Here is a 20,497-nt window from a genome sequence, read left to right as displayed (position 1 = left end):
ACTTGGGATAAAACTGACTAACACATCAACCTGTAAAAACATTATTGTAACTTGTAAAAAAACAACTTTTGTCTACACATCGACTTTTGTGTAGACAAAATGATTCTTTTAATACAGTAATACTATAATATGTGTATATATATATATTAGATTATTAGTCTACTTATATTATAGTATAATTATATTATTATATAATAATTAATATGTACTAGTATAGTATTGAATTTAATTATATATATATTTTAAATTTTTTATATGAATATATATACTCAGTATATGAATAATACATATTTTTATAACTTATGCATATTAATATTGAAGTCGAGGGAGATTTCGGTGCAGAGTTAGACATTGGTCAACCAACAAACCCGCTCCAACAAGTTGCCATCTTCAATTGAGCAGAAAAAGAAGAATAAATGAGGAGTCATCTGTGGATTATGAATGAAGGGAGAGCTGGAAGAAATGATGGTAGCTTAATATTCAATGTGTCACGAAGATGTTTGTGTGGAAGACCTTCAATAATTGTTTACCTACAAAGGGGAACATTTTCAAAAGAATAGTGGTAGACAATCCTTTACATCCCATCTGTGAGAAAGAATTTGAAATAAGTTGCTATGTTGTTTGGAATTGCCCTGCTGCAGTTGATGTATGGGTTGAGGAGGGTAGCCCGGTTCAAAAATGGGCATTAGGTGAAGTGGATATAGAGATAATATGGAGAAATATAGTGGAAAGGCTGAATGCAGAAGAAATGGAATTAACAGCTATTGTGATGAGATGTATTTGATTGAGAAGGAACAAATTTGTATTCGAGAAGGGTTTTATTGGTCCAAAAGACATTCTTATACAAGCCAGGCTTAGTGTTACAGATTTCAGCTAGCTCAAACCAGCAAACCAGAGTATATAAAGCGAGTAAGTAGAGATATGGTAAGATGGAAGACTCCTGAGAATAATGTTATTAAAGTCAACTGGGATGCAACTTTTGACAAAACTTCTTTATAGATAGGGGTAGGGATAGTAATGTGTGATATTGAAGGAGAAGTTCTAGTGTCTCTGTGTATGTCCAAGTCTAGTGTTGGGTCCCCTTCTGCAGTAGAGATAGTAACATTGTGAAGAGCATTGACCCTGTATAAAGAATTGAATGTCTTGGAAGTAGTATTTAAAGGTAATGATTTGAGAGTTATTCAAGCTATCAATAGCAAGGAGGAGATATGGGAGTAAAGTGGTCAGTTGATTGAAGATATCAGATATTTGTTATTAAATAGACATTTATGAAAAGTCCAGCATATATACAGAAAAGGTAACAGATTAGCACATTTTTTAGCAACTTTTGCTTACAATATAAAAGAAGAACAAATTTGGATAGAAGATGGCCTTGAAGGCCTTTTTAGTTTCTTTTTACAAGATAAGAATTGTATTGAAAACAATTGATTAATAAAGAAGGTGATGTTTTGATTTAAAAAAGCAAAGAACAAAAAACAAACCCGCTCCAGCTCCAACTCCAACTATGCATATATAATCAAAGTCGAATTTTCAAATTTTTTCATAATTAATATTATCTTTTAAAAAAAAAAAAATCTCCATGATATCCACAAAGAATATTCAATATGAATAAAAATATTATATTTTATATTGTCACTTCATTAAAAGCATTAATTTCTTATTTGAATTTAAAGATTTTACTCCTTAAAAAAAAAAAGAATTTAAAGATTTTACATACACAAGTCTCACCCTTAGTTTAAAATAAATTATAAAGAACTTAATACTTATCATTTACGACCAATCATTTGCTTGCCACAACTGCCCTTTCAGACCTCTATTTTGAAGGGTAGATTATGCCTGTCAGGCCACCTGTCGATTATAATCTTGAAATCGTACGAGTATTCCTTATTAAGTTATTATTATTATTATTATTTAGATTATTACGAGAATTTACTGAAGTATATGTGGTTGCAAAATGCCAATCGTATTTGGCACCAATAACGTGTATACTCTTCTTTCAGTTAAACCGCTTTCCGAAGCTGCTGCTCTCTCTTGACCACTCCCTTCCAGCTCCAATCTCTCTCTCTCTCTCTCTCTCTCTCTCTCTAGGGTTTCAGTTTATGTGCAAGTTTCAGAGCTTTCAGACCAATGGACTTCACCTGTACAAATTATGCAAACACGGTTCCTTGCTCTACTAATCACAAATATGCGCCATTACAAACGCCAATTTCTTTCCGTGCCACGGTACTCAAAAGGAACAAGAAATCATCGTCGATGCGAGTCTCGAATTTCGCGGCGGCGTCGGGAGCAGAGAGTTCTGTCAATGGCGCCATAGCGAGGAGGAGTCTATCGGCTACAAAGGAGACCGAAAGCAGGGCTTTGCAATCGGGCAAGTCCAGTAGTGCCATGGAGCAGCTCGACATCGAGCGCGGCGTTTGCGTACCATTTCGCAAGTACTCTCCCGAGACAGTATGATTTTTAAAATAAAAAATATCAGAATTTCGCTGTATTTGTTATGTATTTGGTGTTTGTATTGGAGTGAAATGGTGTTAGTACTTGCGATAATTCTGCTGCGTTTTAATATGGCGGTACTTCGATGAAATTTTATAATTGCAATCAATTTGGCGTTAGTTTGGTTGTGGAACTTGGATATGACTTACTTATTTGAGGGTTAAGGTGCTGGAATTTGGATATGAAATTACCTGACAAAACATTATTTCTTTTTGGCGTTCATCTAGTATTTAAATTCGGCGTACCTATCCAAAAAATTATAAATTCAGTATTATGGTCGTTGTATTGCAAGATGAATACGAAAATTTTGTAGGGATTATAATTATTGTTGCTGATGATTTGGTGAAAAATGACTGGTTAGTGTAGTTAAATGTGAATATGAACATTGTTCTAACAAAATACTCTTCAATTTGGTATATATTTCCCTTTACCTGGTGGTAGAGTTCATGTTTTATTGTTGTTGATTAGGTGAGAAGTAAGGTATTGGAATCAAAAGGGGCAATTCTGTCACTAATTTTGCGAGGCGTGGAGATAGTTTGGAATTTGGGGTTTTACTGGTCTTCCTTGATGTATGATTTTTTGGTTGGAAGAGATGAAGAAGTTGTTCCATTTCGAGCTCGGCAGCTTAGGAATCTCCTGTGTGATTTGGGACCTTCTTTTATCAAAGCTGGCCAGGTTTGTTGCTTTTTTATTTATATGCTATAGCCTTTATCAACTTTTGTAGGCCGTGTTCAATTTTCTTTAACAGAAAGTGCTTCCTACAGTATCAACTTCTTAAATTGGCCCATTGTTCTCTTTTTCCACGTATGAATCTGTCTTTATTTGTTATTGGCTTATTGTCAGTGCTTGACAATCTGACTTTCAAAATAGCATAATTTTTTATTACAATATAAAGGCGAAATATTTTAACTGATTACATTTGGATTTTTCTCCACCCAATAGAAACCTTCCCATTTTGCTACATCAATGACATCATTACTTCATTTTTTAAATTCAGTTTAGTTATATGAAGCTGCTGGGGATAAATTTCTTCCAATCATGCCATTAAACTTAAATCCATGGCGTTCACATTCCTTCTTGATTGAATGCTATCCATCTACTGGCAGGTTCTTGCAAACAGACCTGATATCATCAGAGAAGATTATATGAATGAGCTTTGCATTCTTCAAGATGATGTTCCTCCCTTCCCCAATCAGGTAAAAAATCGCATTTTGGCCCATGTATGTGTTTTTTTTTTTTTTTTTTGCCACATTATGCTGGGGTTAAATATTTTGTAAGTATTGAATCGTTTGACAATGGTCTAGGTTGCTTTCAACATCATAGAAGAGGAATTGGGCCAACCACTTGAAGCTGTTTTCAGTAAAATTTCATCACAGACAATAGCAGCTGCAAGTTTGGGTCAAGTTTATCGAGCTACCTTACGTGACTCCAAAGAGGATGTTGCTATTAAGGTTGTATGGGGTTTAATATTTTTTTTTTAACATTCATGGAATGTGAATTATAAGTTATGCTGAGGCGGTGAACTTGAACTACTTTTTCAATGTTATTGTTTTCTTTGGCAAAGCTAGAGTGATTCATACTTGTTGAAGTCATCAGCTTTCTAGTTGCCATGTTTCCTCATATTGGTGTAAATTATTTACTTCTAGTTGCCATGTTTCCTCATATTGGTGTAAATTATTTACATTGTTGCTAGTTCATGGTCTGCTTAGTTGGTTTTAACATGGAAGCGTAAAATTGTTTTACACTGAACTAATTGAGTTTGATTTAGAATGTGCTTGTTTACATTAAGCTTATGTAGTTCTGTTGGGGTTTAGAATGATGTAGTCTAAACTAATTATAATTCTAAATAATCATATATTTACAGGTTCAAAGGCCCCAGATAGAGCCCATAATTTATCGGGATCTTTTTCTATTTCGTACTCTTGCTTCATTTTTGAATGGGATCAGTCTACAGAAACTGGGGTGCAATGCGGAGCTGATAGTTGATGAATTTGGTGAGAAGCTTTTGGAGGAGCTGGATTACACCTTGGTACCTTTCAGAACTTTCCTCCGTTGGGCATTAAAGCTGTGATATACGTAATTAAAAAAAAAAAGAGAGAGAGAGAGAAAGATTATGAGGGTAATTAAGAAAAATACAAAAGATGCACAGTTTTTCTGCATTATGTTAATGAACATGGCTTTATTGTCATAACTTGCATGATAATTGAACTGATAAAAAAAACCTGCATGATATTCGAGCTACCAAGCCGTTTACACTTATATTTACTTACATGGGCATGCTGTTTCTTTCCCCTAATTTAGGAAGCCCGTAATATCGAAGATTTCGTTGAGAATTTCAAAAATGACCCAACTGTCAAAATTCCTCGGGTTTACAAGCAGCTTTGTGGGCCTCGTGTTCTGGTAATGGAATGGATCGATGGAATCCGGTGCACTAATCCACAGGTATGATTATCTGGATAGATGATGATGTTTTTGTAGATATTTACTTTGCAAAGCAACAGACTTCACCTTGTATATTGATAATCTCTCGTCTTCAGGCTATCAAGGACGGTGGCATTGATGTAAATGGATTTTTAACGGTTGGAGTTAGTGCTGCTTTGCGGCAATTGCTAGAATTTGGGTTATTTCATGGAGATCCACATCCCGGAAATATTTTTGCCATGCGTGATGGACGTATTGCTTATGTGGACTTTGGGAATGTTGCTGTGCTTAGTCAGGTAGTTTGTTTTAAGTGATTCGCCTGTAGATTTGACCTCATTGATGAATAGAATTTGCGGCTATATTTGATGAAATTACAAGCTCATTGCATTTGATCAAAAGCTGGCCAAACGCTCGAGAGAGAGCAATTGCAGCAGGGGAGTAATGAAATGGAAACAAACTTGGGATATCATCATATCATACAGACAATAGAATATTTAAATTATAGAACTATAATTATTCAGAATAAAATCCCTTAGGATTATGATTAATCAAGAGTTTTGAAATTATGAGAGATTTTCATGATTGTTCAATTTCTATTGTGATAATATTCTGACATATGGAAACATAAAGCATTCCTTTTCCATTGATTTTCTTTATAAGTTCATATACTCTTTTGTCATATGAAAAATTTGACGAACTTTAACACACTTTTCCTATAGGTCCAAGGTTAATGTAAAACATGGTAATGATGTTCACTTATAGAAGCACAGCACATCCCACCTGATACAATTTGTAGACTTCAAGCATCTGTCAGAAAAATTGGCAAAGATTAAGATTCTGCTATGATTTATCATCGTTTGTTCAATGTTATTTTGTGGAGAAGCTTTCTGTTGGAACTGTATATTGATTTTTTTTTGCAATCACTCAGCAAAATAAACAGATCTTAATTGATGCTGTCGTCCATGCTGTAAATGAGGACTATGCTGAGATGGCATATGATTTCACCAGGCTTGGCTTCCTGGCTCCTGGGACCGATGTCTCTCCTATAATCCCAGCTCTAGAGGCAATTTGGCAGAACTCTTCTGGAAAAGGACTCTCTGATTTCAATTTTCGAAGTGTTACTGGTACTCTCTCTCTCTCTCACTCTCTCCTTCTCTCTCCCTTGCAGTATTTCTGATAGTTTTAAGTCACACATTTGGTAATATTCCCTTTCTTGCTTTCTGACTATATACTCTTCTTCTTTATTGTACTTCCTGAAATATGCTTTTCTTATTTTGTACTCTGGTTGTAGAGTCTTCTTATTGGAAGACTTGTAAGTTTAAGTTCCTAATTGCCTGAGATCAAAGAAACTCTCAGAGTGTAAGAATCTTAATTGTAAATGATATGAGCCTTATAGCTCTATTGTACATGTCATTTATGGTATTTTTCCTGGGAACTTAAATTTTATTTCCTAACCTGTTGTGTTTACTTTGTGATTTACTAAGTCATACACATGCTCTATCTGCTGTAGGGAAATTTAATCAATTGGTTTACAATTATCCCATCCGGATCCCAGAGAGATTTTCTCTTGTTATCCGTTCATTATTGACTCAAGAGGGAATCTGTTTCACTCTAAAGCCAGACTTCAAATTTCTGGAGGTAACGATGAACCTTGTTGCTTTCCTTATTCGTATCTGGGATCGAATTTCTGACTGTCATATTTCACAAGACATAATACATTGGAAATGGGCCTAAGATTATCATTATAAGTATGATCTTATTTGCAGACCACTTGCATCTTGTGGGTGGAGGAAAAAAAAAGTTCATTGGCTACTGTTGAAACGTAATATGTAATTGCATAGCTTACAATAAGATATGGACTGAAAAAATTGCAACAGGGTATAGGTCAACAGTTTCTTATACACACCTCTTATTTATTTATATATTTCTTGGGTAGTTTTGGGAGGATGGGTGTTTGTAACAGGGTCCTTGTCTTTAACCATAGTGTTTTAACTCATAATTCTGGCGGTGAAACTAAATAGTTAATTTCTATTATTGCACTTGCCCTATATCTTAGTTTTGCAAATGTTAATTAGATTTTCATCTAATTTAATCTGTAATGCAGCTTATGTTTGTTTTATATATATTACACCTTATATATAAAGTCCCATAATCTATTAGCTCTGGTTTGCCCTGTCCAAATTGTCACCAACTGATGCTTTGGCCGCATATTCTTTTTATTTTATTTTTCAACTGGACATCATCAATTCTAAATGGGTAGAGATTTATATTGATCGTCTACACCATAAAATTTTATGGCTGATTTCCATGCTGGAAGCTGTTGCTTCCTCTAGTTGCGATGGTACCAGTCTAAGCTTTGTCATGCTTTCTCTTTTGACATGTATAATTGATATCAATTGTTTGATTAGGTTGCCTATCCATATGTGGCAAAGCGCCTCCTAACAGATCCAAATCCTGCTCTACGTGAACGTCTCATACAGGTCAGTAACCAGTTCAAAGCCATCTTTGAATTTGTTTAGGAGATTCACCCATTTTGTCATATATCTTCTCTAAGCCGATTCATTTGAAGTTCATAATTTTTAAGTTAGATAAGCTTCAATCTTGTGAGTAACTGAGTAAAGCTATTTATAGATTGTTTTCTTTTTCCCTCTTCATATCAAGCGATGCAATAGTTACTATATGGTTTCTCCATTAGTTCTCCTGTTTGTTTTTCAATATTCTAGTTGCCCATGCCAAAGTTGTACCAACATAGATTGTCTCTCCAATAATAACCTGTGATAACAATCTGCTCCTTGTTTTAGGTTCTATTTAAAGATGGTGTTTTCCAGTGGAAACGGCTTGAAAACCTTATCGTTCTTGCTAAGGAAAATGTTGCCAAGATGAGCACCAACCCTGCATTTCAAGTAAAGGACAGGTCTGTAATCAGTGACCACTTGCTTCTCGTGATTTCTATTTTTATCAAGAGTTCTTAGAACCTTCATTTACATATGTTTTGTTCATACAGGCAAAGTACAAGAAACTGGCAATTTGATAGAAAACTAGACCTCACGGATACCATCAAAGACGGAGCTCGCCTTTTCTTTATTGATGAAGGAATCCGTAGACAACTACTTCTTGCTTTGACCGAGGACTCAAAGCTTCACATCCAGGAGGTCTGTAGATCAAAAATTTACTTTTATTTCGTATGGTCATGACACTTGGTGCACAAGAATGCTAAATTTATCAATCTGTCTTCTATAGCTTGTGGATGTTTATAGGCTGGTTGAAAGCGATATAGACATTCCGTCAGTAGCAGTGGAAGTGGTACGAGGTAAACTTCATTAAACTTCTTTGATCTTAAAATAATGACTGAGTTATTTGTAACGTGATACAACTCAAATCTCATCTTCTCTTTCTTTTCTTATCCCAAACTTCTGCTGGGACTTGCAGACTTTCCAACGGTTGTCCGGGATCTCATACTTTCCTGGAGTGAGTCAGTATTGGCTGATAGGTGATCAAAGCTTTTTTTACCAGAGCTAGAGCGGCTGCATTACGGAATGGTTTCATTTTGAAGAGCATAATCTTATGTCAACTTGACATCACTTTTTTTATTTAGGATGAGCATGTTGTTTCAAGTTACAAAGGCCAATCAAATATTGTAATATGAAAAGAAAAGAAAAGAAACTCACCCCTGTATAGCAACCGTTATCTGTTAATATATATAAATTATAATTTTGAAGGGCAATCAACAGCTCTTTTCGTGATATTTTGACAAGCTGGCCGGGTTTTGTCTTTTACTGGTACCATGGAAGGACATCTAAAATCTTACCCAGGCGGCTGGCTGTCTTCGGGCTTACGATTTGTTTCCCTAATTTTGTCTCTGGCAAAAAATAACTTTTCCTCAATTCCCATAATTTAAAATTATTTGCAACAAAAAAGTTATTACATCAAGTAGTCGTCAATAGATCTAAAAAAATGAATTGCGTTGTTCTGGAACTTCACGCCGACTTTATTAATAAAATGAATTGCAAGGTTTATTACTATTTTGACAAACAAATTAGTGGGTCTTTCAGCTTTGCATTTGTTTTGAAGTTTTGATATTTATAAAATTATAAGTGCACGAGTTTTCATTTTAATTCAAATTAACCAAATTAATAATAAGATTTTATTTATAATCATTTACGTCTCACACTAATATATAATTTATTATTTGATTTAAATATATATTTATTTATAAATATATATTTAAAAAAGAAAAAAAGAAAAATCACTTATTAAGACGTGACATAGAGATGATAAGTAGTTTTTTTAAGAAAAAAATTTATTCATTATTATTTTTTAATTTCTTATCGATGTATATTAAATAATATGTTAATAAATAAAATATTATAAATAATCTTTAATTATTTAATAATAGATTAATAATAAGAGAACGATAATAAAATTGACGACGCCATCTTACTTTTAAGTTTGGAAATAACTCACCTTAATAATATATAAATAATAAATAAATAGCAGAGAGAGAGAGAGGGGGCGAGAGACAGAGAGACTGAGAGAGAGAGAGGAAGCGGAGGAAGACTCAGGAAGAGGTATCTAGTTGCCTTGCTCTTTCTTATCGTTCTACCTGGTAAAGCTCTAATTATTTTCCTGTTCGTCCACTTCGTCCAACTTAGAAACCCTAGCTATTGTATCAAAACTCCTTATTGTCATCATCAGTCGTTATTATTATTATTGTTAGTTTTTTTTTTCTTTTTCTTTTTACAATTATTATTATTAGTGTTGTTGTTGAATTTTTTATTTTGAGTTCTCGGCCGAAGAATTTTGTTAAAATATTATCACGGTGCATTGGGGACATTGCTCGCAGAGAGGCACATGGGCTAACTTAATTACTTCGTGCAATCTCTTTTATTGATCGGTGTGAAAATATTTGTGGAGGAATTAAATTACTTATGATATAGGTATATATGCGTGTGTGGGGTGTGTGGAAGACTCCAAATATCTTTTAGAGCACCGCGATGGTTAGCTCACTTCTCGTTTTGTTGTCGAGAAAAACGTGGCATAGATAAATAAATGGATTTTTTTTTAATTGTGTATTTCTCCATGTTGTCATTTACTTCAATTAAACCGGTTGATTTTCTGTTTTAGGCGCTGTTGAGTATGGCTCTATTTTCCAATTTAATGTAATGGTACAACATGAAGATAAGTGTATTGTCATGGCAGCTTTACCGATACACTAAAAGTTTTATATATGCGTTCAGCTTCATTGATGTTTAGAGGAAGAGCAATATAATTTTGGAGCTCAGCAACAAACTCATGCCATCCTTTATACCATTCAGAAGTGGTTGTCACTTATCCAATTGAACCTTGTAGAATGTTTGGTTGGCCGATGGTGTTGCTAAATTACTGATTGTTTGACGTTCCAAATCTTCAAGGTATGTAGATCTTCAAAATTGTGGCTTCTTTGGTTCGTACCTATGCCAATAGTGTTAGTCTTGAGTTTCTAGTTGAGATATTTGTTTCATTATTTTGTTTTGATCTCTCTCTCTAGGGAGATGCCTCGTAAAGTGAGTTATGGAGTTGATTATGACGAAGACTACTATGACTATGAAGATTATGATGTTGATCATGATTTAGATGTAGAAGAAAATGGTCAGTAACCGTGTTTACTCAAAGCTCTCTTTTAATTGATTCATGCAGGAATTTTCCTTTCCTTGTTTGGTTGCTTTTAGTTTTTAAAGTTTAAACAAGTAGTATCTTTTAGTTACCTGTTATCCATCTCATTGTCAGTGGTATAAGGTAGATATTTGACAATGTGTTGAAGTTCCACACGCAGATGTGTCGGTAAGCAGATCAATTCTTCACATGATGTTTGTCCTGTTCTCAACTATTTTTCCTGTCTGGTAGAATTTTTATTACCCTTACCTTTAAAAAACCAGGAGACTTGAACCAAGATGCATTTAGATGAGGTTTTTACATTTAAGAAAGGTAACGGTAGTGGTAGTAGTAATTGTTCTTTGCATAGTAATAGAGATTAGCTTCTGAGTAGGCTGTGGAGTAATGGTCATAGGATGTTGTGTATCTTGTAAAGTAGGGTTTTGTCAATCTATGTTCCTCTTAAAAAATAAAGCTCTTAGATACATGGATCTGAAATGATATGTTGCCCATTATATCCACTCCTTGATGTTTATTTTTTGTAACAGGAAAATTACCTCAATCAAAGAAAGAAACTATTAACTGTGGCATTTGGCGTTGCTCTGTTTGCACGTATGATAATGACGAGAGTTTGTCTGCATGTGATATTTGTGGGGTTCTTCGAAATGCTTCGATAAATTCTGGCACCAATAGTGATAAGAAAACAGGTATGCAATTGTATCTTATCATAGTGCATATCATCTTACCTTTTGTGAGCTCAGCTTCTGGATGGACTGACCTCTGCTGATATTTAGTTTTTCTTATGGGGACACTCCTCTCTTTCATCCCTGCTTTTGGAAAATTCAAAATGTAACTGTCTCTCGGGTTGTTTTTTACAAGACCTTCCATGCTGAGGTTCTCATGCAGACAACTTGTGCCCATCCTGTGTAACGCCCCGTTCCCGTAGGATAGAGACGTTACTAACAAACAGGATAAAATGCCCGGTAAAGAGACTCATTACTCTAAAGTACCTCATTTATTTAAAAAGACTTAATTGAAATGATATAAAAGAAACTTAAACCTTGTGTAAATGACACTTATTCATCTCTAAGTCCTTATACTAAATCTACTCCTGGCCATCCAGCTCTGCATCATCATAATTCCCATATGTGGCAATCAACATAGAAGAAAAAAAAGCCAAACAATAAAAATGAGTCGAATACTCAGTAATAATACATCATACCATAAATACTATCTAGCTTAGCATAAATTTGATTTTTAAAGCCTTATCATAACTTTCATATAATATTTATGGATTAACATGAACGGAAACATTCATAATCATGGCAAACTTGAAGCGTGAATGCATGAGTAACTTGTTTATCTTGAATTGTACTTCTTTCATGGTGAACCACGCTTGAGTCCATGACACCACATAACTTGTCATGTAGTGAAACACGCTTGAGTCTGTGTTTCACTTAACTTGCATAACATGAAGTGAAACACGCTTGAGTCCGTGTTTCACTTATCTTGCTTGACGTGGAGTGAAACACGCTTGAGTCCGTGTTTCACTTATCTTGTTTGACCTGGAGTGAAACACGCTTGGGTCCATGTTTCACTTATCTTGCTTGACATGAAGTGAAACATGCTTGGGTCCATGTTCACTTAACTTGCATGACATGGAGTGAAACACGCTTGAGTCCGTGTTTCACTTAACTTGTGGTAACCACGCTTGAGTCCGTGGTACCATCTTAGCATGACTATGGTAAACACGCTTGGGTCCGTGCTACCCTAAAATGTTTATCTTTCTTAATGCATGATAATTCTCTTGGACTTCATAGACTTTTCTAGCATGGCATATTCTTGTACATGGCATGGCATAACATGATATATTCTTGTACATGGTATAGCATAGCATGACATGGCCTAACATGATTTAATCATTTTATGACATTTCATGGCATGCATGATCTCAAAACTACATGAATATGGCATACATGATCTGGCTATTTATTACATGGCATGCTTGACTTAGGTTATTGCATGAACAATACATGGCATACGTGGTCTAAGCACTACATGAATGAAGCATGCATGATCTGGCTATTTTAATTCATAGAATACCTATCTTAAATTATTATATGATCATATCATGGCTTCCATGTGATTTTAGTAACATTCAATCCATCAATCAACAATCCATAAAAGCATAACACATATATAGGCTTACTTTCATGTAAATCATCATAATTCATAGAAGTTCATGAAAGCGATCTAACCTTGACTTGGCTCTTAGCTCAACGTAGATAGCCATCAAAACCATATCATATTGCCATACCCAATTATAATATTTACATTATACATACATTTATATGATCATATTATTTACCTCTTAGCGCTGCTTCCGAAAACTCACGTCGTAGCTCGTGACCTATATGAGGCACTAGACGTTACTAATCTTTCTAGAAAACGTGTCGTAGCAATCTAATTACTTAAAATCTTACCATATAGATAATCTAATAAATATTCAAATAAAGGTTAAATAAGCTAATATTATTCCAAAACTCATATCACGATACTTAATATTTTGTGCAAACACATAACTTAATAATTTTATAAAAACTAGTTAAAGGTTAATTGGAATATGAATTATGATAATAAGCTGAAACAATATACTAGAATACTTTAAAGGTATCCTTAAAAGCCCTTAAATATTTTCTATAAAAAGGGTCTAAGACTAATTTATTTAAGTAGATAAAGTTTCTGTAAAGGTGATGTTTTCTTTTTTTTCTGAAAATATAATCTGTCCAATAAAATCACTAAAACAATTGCTGAAATGTAGTAAAATCAAGCCCTAATTTAAAATAATATGATACCAACCACTTAAGAAAGCAGGAGGCCCAAGGCCTAAGTGAGGGGCAGCCCACGTATAGGAACATAAAATAAGGCATAGGCACTTAATGGCAGGATTGTAATTTTAACTAAAGGTTCTTCAAAAAGATGATTACGGGGGCTTTAAATGGCATAAAGGTAATATAAGAATTTATTTGAGGGGCTATTGGAAAAGTCTAAAGTAAAGCAAATGAAAGAGTCCAGGAGGCTTACGGGAATGGCTCACGCATAACATTGGAACCAAAGAAAGAGAAAGAAAAAGCAAGTGGATGTGCGATGCTTTACCGAGAGGAAGCTGAGGCGATGACAGCTCTGGGTTGACTGGAAGTGACCGGCAACACCACTGGTCTTCTCGGAATGGTGATGCAAACCAAGGGAGAGAGAGAGAGAGAGAGAGAGAGAGAGAGAGAGAGAGAGAGAGAGAGAGAGAGAGAGAGAGGAGAGAGAGAGGAGAGAGAGAGAGAGGAGATGAGAGATGAGAGAGAGAGATGAGAGAGAGAGAGAGGAGAGAGAGATGAGAGAGAGAGAGAGGGACGGAGGGAGAGAGAGAGAGAGAGAGAGAGAATCTATTAAACCGAAACACAGAACAGAGGGAGAGAGAGAAGATTCCGGCGTGGGCTTACCGGAAGGGAGTGGGTTCGACGGGACTGGGCTGGTCGGCACTTTCTGTGGCGGTTTCCGGCGAGTTGGCTGCTTTGGTTGGCTGTGAGAGTGATTTTCCAGGTTTGCAGGAGCGGTTACGTTGGGCTGGTGTGAGTTTTCTGCCTATTTTTTTTGTGTGTGAAGAGTCTGAGTAATGTGGGGTTTTATGGAGAAAGGGTTTCTTATTTACGTGGTCTTCAGAAGGAGTTTAGATAGGATCTGATTTGAGTGTCGTTCTGATCTCAGAATCTTTTTGAAAACAATTTGAAATCCATCCGATAAAAACAAGGAATACAAGATAAAGGAAACCTCTTTAAAACTCTACTTAATCTGATTTATTAACTTATTTAACAAATAAATAATTATAAGCATCTGAAGAAAGATAAATAAGTAATTAATAAAAGAATAAATAAAATAGTAACATAACTAAATAATTTCTAACTGAATTAATCTAACTTCTAGGTTCGTATGTTACATCCTGGCACCTACTTTATTCTAGTGTCTTTGTGAGGTTTTATTTCAAGTTTTGCGTTTTTATAGAATAGATATCTTTCATGCAGTTGAGGGCATGTGCAAAGGTTCTGGAGCATCCAAAATGGCCAAGTCTCTGTTTGCATCTTTTCCGCAACGGATGTCCAAAAAGGCTGTATCATTTCAAAAGCTGAATGATGCTTATGTGAAGGAAGAGAGCAATAACTCCCACACACATATGAATATGCAAGGACAATTTCTTGAATTCCACAAAGCTTTTATTACTCATAGCAATCGCCGTGTTAATATAGGTCTGCACATGTTCCAAAACAGGATGTGGATCTATAGACTTAGAATAAGCATACCTCTTGTTGTTAATCATACTTTATGTCCATCAGTACTCTGCCTTAATTAAAGAATTGTAGTTTCTCCAGAAGATACCCATGATGCTTTACTATATATATATATATGTTCTAACCTAAAGTATGTTTACGATACAGCCCCTTTCAAGTTTGATGTTCCATCCCCAGATGACGTGGTGTCTGATGGATTGCGTTCCTCCAAAATGGGTTCAAAAGGTATTTACTGTGGTTTCAGTTTGATTGTCAATGAGAGCTCAGTTCAAATCAAAGGAAAAAAAAAAGAGAGAGAAATTCTTTATGAGATAGATGTTTAGAAAAAGAGATTTACAACCACATCACCTTTAACTGCTGACTAAAATCCTGTCTAACCCAATATTTGTTGTGTCCAGATGCAAATATGCTTTGTTTTGTCTATGGAGCATTTTTTTTTATCCACTGATTTCTTAGAAATATGATCTGTATTGATTAAATAGCTATTTTAAAAGCAGTTTTTGTACCTCCTGAGTTTAGAATGTTTACGTTTTTTTGTCTGCAACTTTTTACTTGCAGCCAATTCAACTGACTTGAAAACTTCAAGAGTTCCCTCAAGCATCAATGAGAAGAATGGTGTACTTAGTAAATCAAGTACTGAAAGGTCAGATATCTCATCTTCATTGACGTCAAAAGGCAGACATTTCAGTAGGGACGAGAGAAATCGTTTGGAGAATGATACGGGCAACACACTATCTAGTGATAAAAGTTCTGTTTGCTCACCTTCAATGAATCTAAAAGGCAGACATGATAAACTAGATGAAAGCAGTAGTTCTTCAATGAGTGGGGGCAACTCACAAAGCCTTACCAATAGTTTGAACAAAAGGGCTTTAAATGTTGGATCTGGATTGTCAAAAAATGTTAATACCAGAGTGACTCGTTCAAATGCAGAATATAAACCTGAAAAGTGGATGCTCCCTGACCAAGCTGAAGATACATTGACTCAACTGAATCTTGCAATTGTAAGTTGTCCTTAATCCTAACACTTCAGCCATTTATCTCTTTTGTAGTTGATATATAATCTGAACACATCAGTGAGGCCAGTTCATTCAATCTGTCATTGTAGGTTGGTCATGTTGATTCTGGAAAATCAACACTCTCTGGTAGATTACTACACCTCTTAGGGCGAATATCCCAAAAAGAGATGCACAAATATGAGAAGGAGGCTAAGTTACAGGTAAAATCACTACAATTTGTATGAGGGTGCTTTAAAAGCCTGAAGTTATTGTAACTTAGTGGAAAAAAAAAGCCCGAAGTTATTGTATTCATGTGATGTTTGTATATTCGAGCAGGGCAAGGGGTCCTTTGCTTATGCTTGGGCATTGGATGAGAGCACTGAAGAAAGGGAAAGAGGAATAACTATGACAGTGGCTGTTGCTTATTTTGATTCTAAAAAGTATCATGTTGTTCTGCTTGATTCACCAGGCCATAAGGATTTTGTACCAAACATGATATCCGGGGCAGCTCAAGCTGATGCTGCAATTCTTGTCATAGATGCCTCAGTTGGTTCATTTGAAGCCAGTATGGATGGTGCTAAAGGGCAAACGCGGGAGCATGCACAACTTATCAGAAGTTTTGGTGTTGATCAAATTATAGTTGCAGTTAACAAAATGGATGCTGTGGATTACTCGAAAGAACGGTTTGACTTTATTAAACAGCAACTTGGAACATTTCTCCGTTCTTGTAATTTTAGAGATTCTTCTATTTCATGGATCCCATTGAGTGCCATGGAGAATCAAAATTTGGTGGCTGTCCCTTCTGATGTTTTTTTGCTGTCCTGGTGAGTTTCCTCTAGGTCATACATCTTTTTTCCTCCTCTAGGTCTTCATCTTTTTTATATACCATCGTTATGGCTGTCACATTTGATGCCATTGCTAAGATATGCACCGTCGAAGGAACTAAGAACTTTGAATGGAAGTAATAATATTATTGACTCTACAAAGAATGTCTATTCTTCCTCATATCTTTTGCATACCGAATGCCTCCCATACAGCATGCTGAAATTGCACATGATAGCGTGGCCCAGCTACCGACGATTCTACAACAGGCAGCATTAAATAGACCAGCTACTATCCATTAAGCTTGAGGTCACTTGATTGTACTATTCTGATGCGTCAAATACATATAATATGGGTTCATGATGTATACATTTAAAACTTGGTGCTTTAATTCATTGACCAATTGCCTTTTCTAGCACCTCACACTTTGGGCAATACAGGGACTTGTTGGCTTGAGATCACCATTTGCCTCTGACAACATCAGCTCAAAGACAATAGTCTAGTCCAGAGGGCTAGCAACTTCAGAGTAGGAAACAAAGCAAGAGATTGTACCATACTGCTAATATATGTTGTTTATTTTATTTGGAGAGAGAAAGAGGGGGGGGGGGGGGATACCTTTTTGGCTACAAGTAATAAATTTTAGCTCTAAAACATGCTATGATATACATACTGAAGAAGGCAACGAAGATTGGAAAGTTCGAATAAATTCTATGCTGGTATTGTTGATTTTTTTTTTTTTTTTCTTTTTCATTTCAGGTTCTCTTTCCCCCTTCCTTGGAAATTTTTCCCTTGGCAAGAGTGGTACACAGTAGAAGAAGAACAGGCTAATATTCAATTTTGGTACCATGTCACATGCCCCTGTGGGTTGAGTTAATAGAAAAGTTGACTGAAAGTAAACATAAAAAGCAAATAAATATAGGTGGGATGTACGGTCAAGTATGGTGTAATGCTTGACGCCCCGTCTAGGTTAAATCAATTATGCCACTAATATGTCCATGTTGGGCAGTGGCTTTCTTTGAGCTGAAGTTATTGTAGTGCTTGACACCCCGTCTTGGTTAAATCAAGCATGCCACTAAACTGTCTATGTTGGGATTTTAGCTTTCTTTGTCATCACCATGAGGAACTTTTTATAAATATTTGAATGATGTGCAACTGATATTGCAAATATTTAAAATTGAGCAAGGTAATTGGAATGCAGGTATCATGGACCTTATCTACTGGATGCAGTTGACTCCCTCCAACCTCCCACAAGAGATTTCTCAAAGCCTCTACTTATGCCGATATGTGATGTTGTTAAATTGTCTTCACAGGGGCAGGTGTCTGCCTGTGGTAAACTAGAAGCTGGAGCTCTTCGAAGTGGATCCAAGGTACACATTTGGTAGTATCGATTTTTTTTGTAGTTAATTTTATTCTCCAAAATATTAAGTTCCTTGTTAGAATTCATTCCATTGTTGGATTTGCATATGTCATTGAATCACTTGAGTGAACCTAAGCTTCCTTGATTGCATGCAGACCAGGTTCAGTTATATTTTCCATGAAAGGAACATCTGAAATTGGTCTTTTCCTTGAACTTTCCAAATTTATATTGCAGCATGTACTGATTTTGATCTTTCATGGTATACTTATACATATTTATTACACGTTTTTTCCTGGGATAATACTTTTGTGGGTAAATTGTCGTCATTTATGAGATGTAGACTTACAAAAATAAAATTTATGAGATGTAGAGTTTCATTCTGCATCATGTGATCCAAGAGATAGATGGTTTTGAAACATTGAATGTGTGGATCACCAACCAGAACATACGGTGAAAGATCTGTTTAAACTGTGCTTTTTACCCTCTCACTCCGCAATCTTTGATTTGATTCAGAAACCCATAGAATAGATGGTCCATTTTCTCTTTCACCCTGATAGAAGTGATCAGTATGATTGAATGACAGTTCATGCATGTACAATCAGAGTGTTTTGTATGTCAATGACAAAGATCACTGGTTTTAGTTAGAAGTATTCTAATTACTTTAGGTACTATTTTTTTTTATTCACTTTCTTTTGTTTCCCTTGTACTATAGCCGTAACTATACTGTGTGTAATTATAGGTTCTAGTCATGCCTTCAGGAAATGTGGGCTCAGTACGTTCCTTAGAGCGTAACTCTCAGGCTTGTACCTTTGCAAGAGCTGGAGACAGTGTGGCTGTTAGTCTGCAAGACATTGATGGGAGCCTTGTGGTGGCTGGGGGCGTGCTATGTCACCCTGACTTTCCTGTTGCTATTGCAAAACATTTGGAACTGAAAGTTCTTGTTTTGGATGTTACAATTCCGATTTTAATTGGTTCCCAGGTGTGTTTTTCTGCATACATGACACAACACACAAATACATACATCATATTTTTATGTTCTGGTTTCAAAATGTTATTTACCTACCGAAACGATATAATGATTTGACTGGAACGAACAGTTGGAATTTCATGTACACCATGCAAGGGAAGCCGCAAGAGTGGTCAGAATACTATCTTTACTTGATCCAAAGACTGGCAAGGTGACAAAGAAAGCACCTCGCTGCCTTAATGCAAAGCAGACTGCAGTCCTTGAGGTGAATTAAGTTGACCGAAAATTGTGCAACTTCAGTTCAAAGGTTAATTGGTTTGATAGCGTTTTGGTTACTTTTGGTTTGACCCTTTTCTTTTTATTTTTTTCTTCTTCTAACTTCAGGTGGCTTTACAAGGGCCCGTTTGTGTGGAAGAGTTTTCAAGCTGTAAAGCTCTTGGGAGGGTATTTCTAAGAGCATTAGGAAGAACAATTGCTGTCGGGGTTGTAACCCGAATAATCGAGGAAACCAGATTTCAGTAGTTTGTGATTGGCGCATGAGGTTTCTGTCGATTTTAATGTCAGCGAATTCTTCTGTTTTTGGTACGTGGTGTGTGCATTTCACAAGAAAGGTATAGGTCGAATATTTATATAACTGTACTTTGCAATATTTATTGATTCTTTTTTTATTATTATTCATGCAATATAGGCAGGCAATACACTCCTGGATTAGAAACTTAGAAGGTGTTATAGTCGTAATATATATTCATCGCTGGAAGTTCTACACAGTTCAATTCCATAAGAAAGAAAAAAGCATTCGTCTCCTCTCAATCTGTCGCATTAAGGGATTGTTTGTCATATCCAACATTCTTCTCTCTTTTATATGCATATAATGTCAGAGAAGTTTTCATGCGTGAGGGCCGCATGTGTTTAGCAAAATGTCCTTTTCAATTATGGGCAGATTCTTCTCTTAATTTTATAATCTCTCGGGGTATTAGTAATTTTTATCTTTAGTTTATGCAAGGAAATATGATTTTAATTGGTAGCGGTGAGTCATACAAAATTATTCTATAAATGACAAAAAAACAAAAATAAAAAACATTGTTAGTTAGGCAATCAAACCCTCACCGAATTTGGTAATACTACTACGTCATTTAGTTTACGAAAAAAACAATATCTTTATTTTATTTTATTTGTAATGTACATTAATGGGCCGAAAACAACAAAAACGAACGATTTGAATGCGATCGCGGCTGTTCGGCGTTAAAGACACCTGCATCATCCATGCATGCATGCACGTGTAACTGTAACCGCTCTCTCTCTCTCTCTCTCTCAATTAATGGATTTTATTTATTGAATTTTGTTACGTATAAACAAAATCGCGTATTAATTTACATATTAATATTGATTCATTTATATTTAAAAGTTAAATTAACACTATTTTTAATAAAATTTATTTTTTAACAAATTACATCAAATTTGTGCGCAGATTAATATA

The 20,497-nt window shown here is 35.4% G+C and overlaps 2 protein-coding genes across 6 annotated transcripts; both read left to right on the top strand.

Moving 5' to 3' along the window:
- The first annotated feature begins 1,973 nt into the window (after positions 1-1,973).
- LOC122315643 (protein ACTIVITY OF BC1 COMPLEX KINASE 1, chloroplastic) lies at positions 1,974-8,635 on the top strand. 2 transcript variants are annotated; one of them, XM_043131687.1, is made up of 14 exons: positions 1,974-2,448; positions 2,959-3,165; positions 3,597-3,686; positions 3,795-3,941; positions 4,355-4,519; positions 4,792-4,932; positions 5,028-5,207; positions 5,840-6,035; positions 6,422-6,549; positions 7,320-7,391; positions 7,713-7,825; positions 7,916-8,063; positions 8,152-8,221; positions 8,341-8,635. In XM_043131687.1, exons 1-14 carry the CDS (start codon positions 2,128-2,130, stop codon positions 8,403-8,405), a joined length of 2,043 nt encoding a protein of 680 aa, XP_042987621.1. In that variant the 5' UTR covers positions 1,974-2,127; the 3' UTR covers positions 8,406-8,635. The 2 variants fall into 2 exon arrangements, with proteins under 2 accessions (XP_042987621.1, XP_042987622.1); XM_043131688.1 differs by having other exon boundaries at positions 2,294-2,432.
- Positions 8,636-9,365: 730 nt separating this feature from the next.
- Positions 9,366-19,694, top strand: LOC122315642 (HBS1-like protein). Of its 4 annotated transcripts, none has more exons than XM_043131684.1 (13): positions 9,366-9,479; positions 10,149-10,322; positions 10,439-10,539; positions 11,091-11,249; positions 14,616-14,837; positions 15,027-15,104; positions 15,438-15,880; positions 15,985-16,095; positions 16,211-16,698; positions 17,895-18,063; positions 18,793-19,032; positions 19,151-19,285; positions 19,405-19,694. In XM_043131684.1, exons 3-13 carry the CDS (start codon positions 10,443-10,445, stop codon positions 19,540-19,542), a joined length of 2,280 nt encoding a protein of 759 aa, XP_042987618.1. In that variant the 5' UTR covers positions 9,366-9,479; positions 10,149-10,322; positions 10,439-10,442; the 3' UTR covers positions 19,543-19,694. The 4 variants fall into 4 exon arrangements, with proteins under 4 accessions (XP_042987618.1, XP_042987617.1, XP_042987619.1 ...); XM_043131683.1 differs by having other exon boundaries at positions 9,381-9,517; XM_043131685.1 differs by lacking the exon at positions 14,616-14,837 and having other exon boundaries at positions 9,381-9,517.
- The last annotated feature ends 803 nt before the right edge of the window (positions 19,695-20,497 follow it).

The sequence above is a fragment of the Carya illinoinensis genome, chromosome 7 (assembly GCF_018687715.1).
Source record: "Carya illinoinensis cultivar Pawnee chromosome 7, C.illinoinensisPawnee_v1, whole genome shotgun sequence".
Taxonomy (NCBI): Eukaryota; Viridiplantae; Streptophyta; class Magnoliopsida; order Fagales; family Juglandaceae; genus Carya; species Carya illinoinensis.
This window is presented reverse-complemented; position numbering and strand designations above follow the sequence as displayed.

What these genes read in the sequence shown, in the direction of transcription:
- LOC122315643 (XM_043131687.1), top strand. Translation starts at nt 2,128, where the DNA reads ATGGACTTCACCTGTACAAATTATGCAAACACGGTTCCTTGCTCTACT. An exon ending in AAGAGGATGTTGCTATTAAG is followed by an intron (nt 3,942 to 4,354) that starts GTTGTATGGGGT and finishes ATATATTTACAG; the next exon opens with GTTCAAAGGCCCCAGATAGA. An exon ending in AGGAGCTGGATTACACCTTG is followed by an intron (nt 4,520 to 4,791) that starts GTACCTTTCAGA and finishes CCCCTAATTTAG; the next exon opens with GAAGCCCGTAATATCGAAGA.
- LOC122315642 (XM_043131684.1), top strand. Translation starts at nt 10,443, where the DNA reads ATGCCTCGTAAAGTGAGTTATGGAGTTGATTATGACGAAGACTACTAT. An exon ending in CAATCGCCGTGTTAATATAG is followed by an intron (nt 14,838 to 15,026) that starts GTCTGCACATGT and finishes TTTACGATACAG; the next exon opens with CCCCTTTCAAGTTTGATGTT. An exon ending in CGATTTTAATTGGTTCCCAG is followed by an intron (nt 19,033 to 19,150) that starts GTGTGTTTTTCT and finishes TGGAACGAACAG; the next exon opens with TTGGAATTTCATGTACACCA.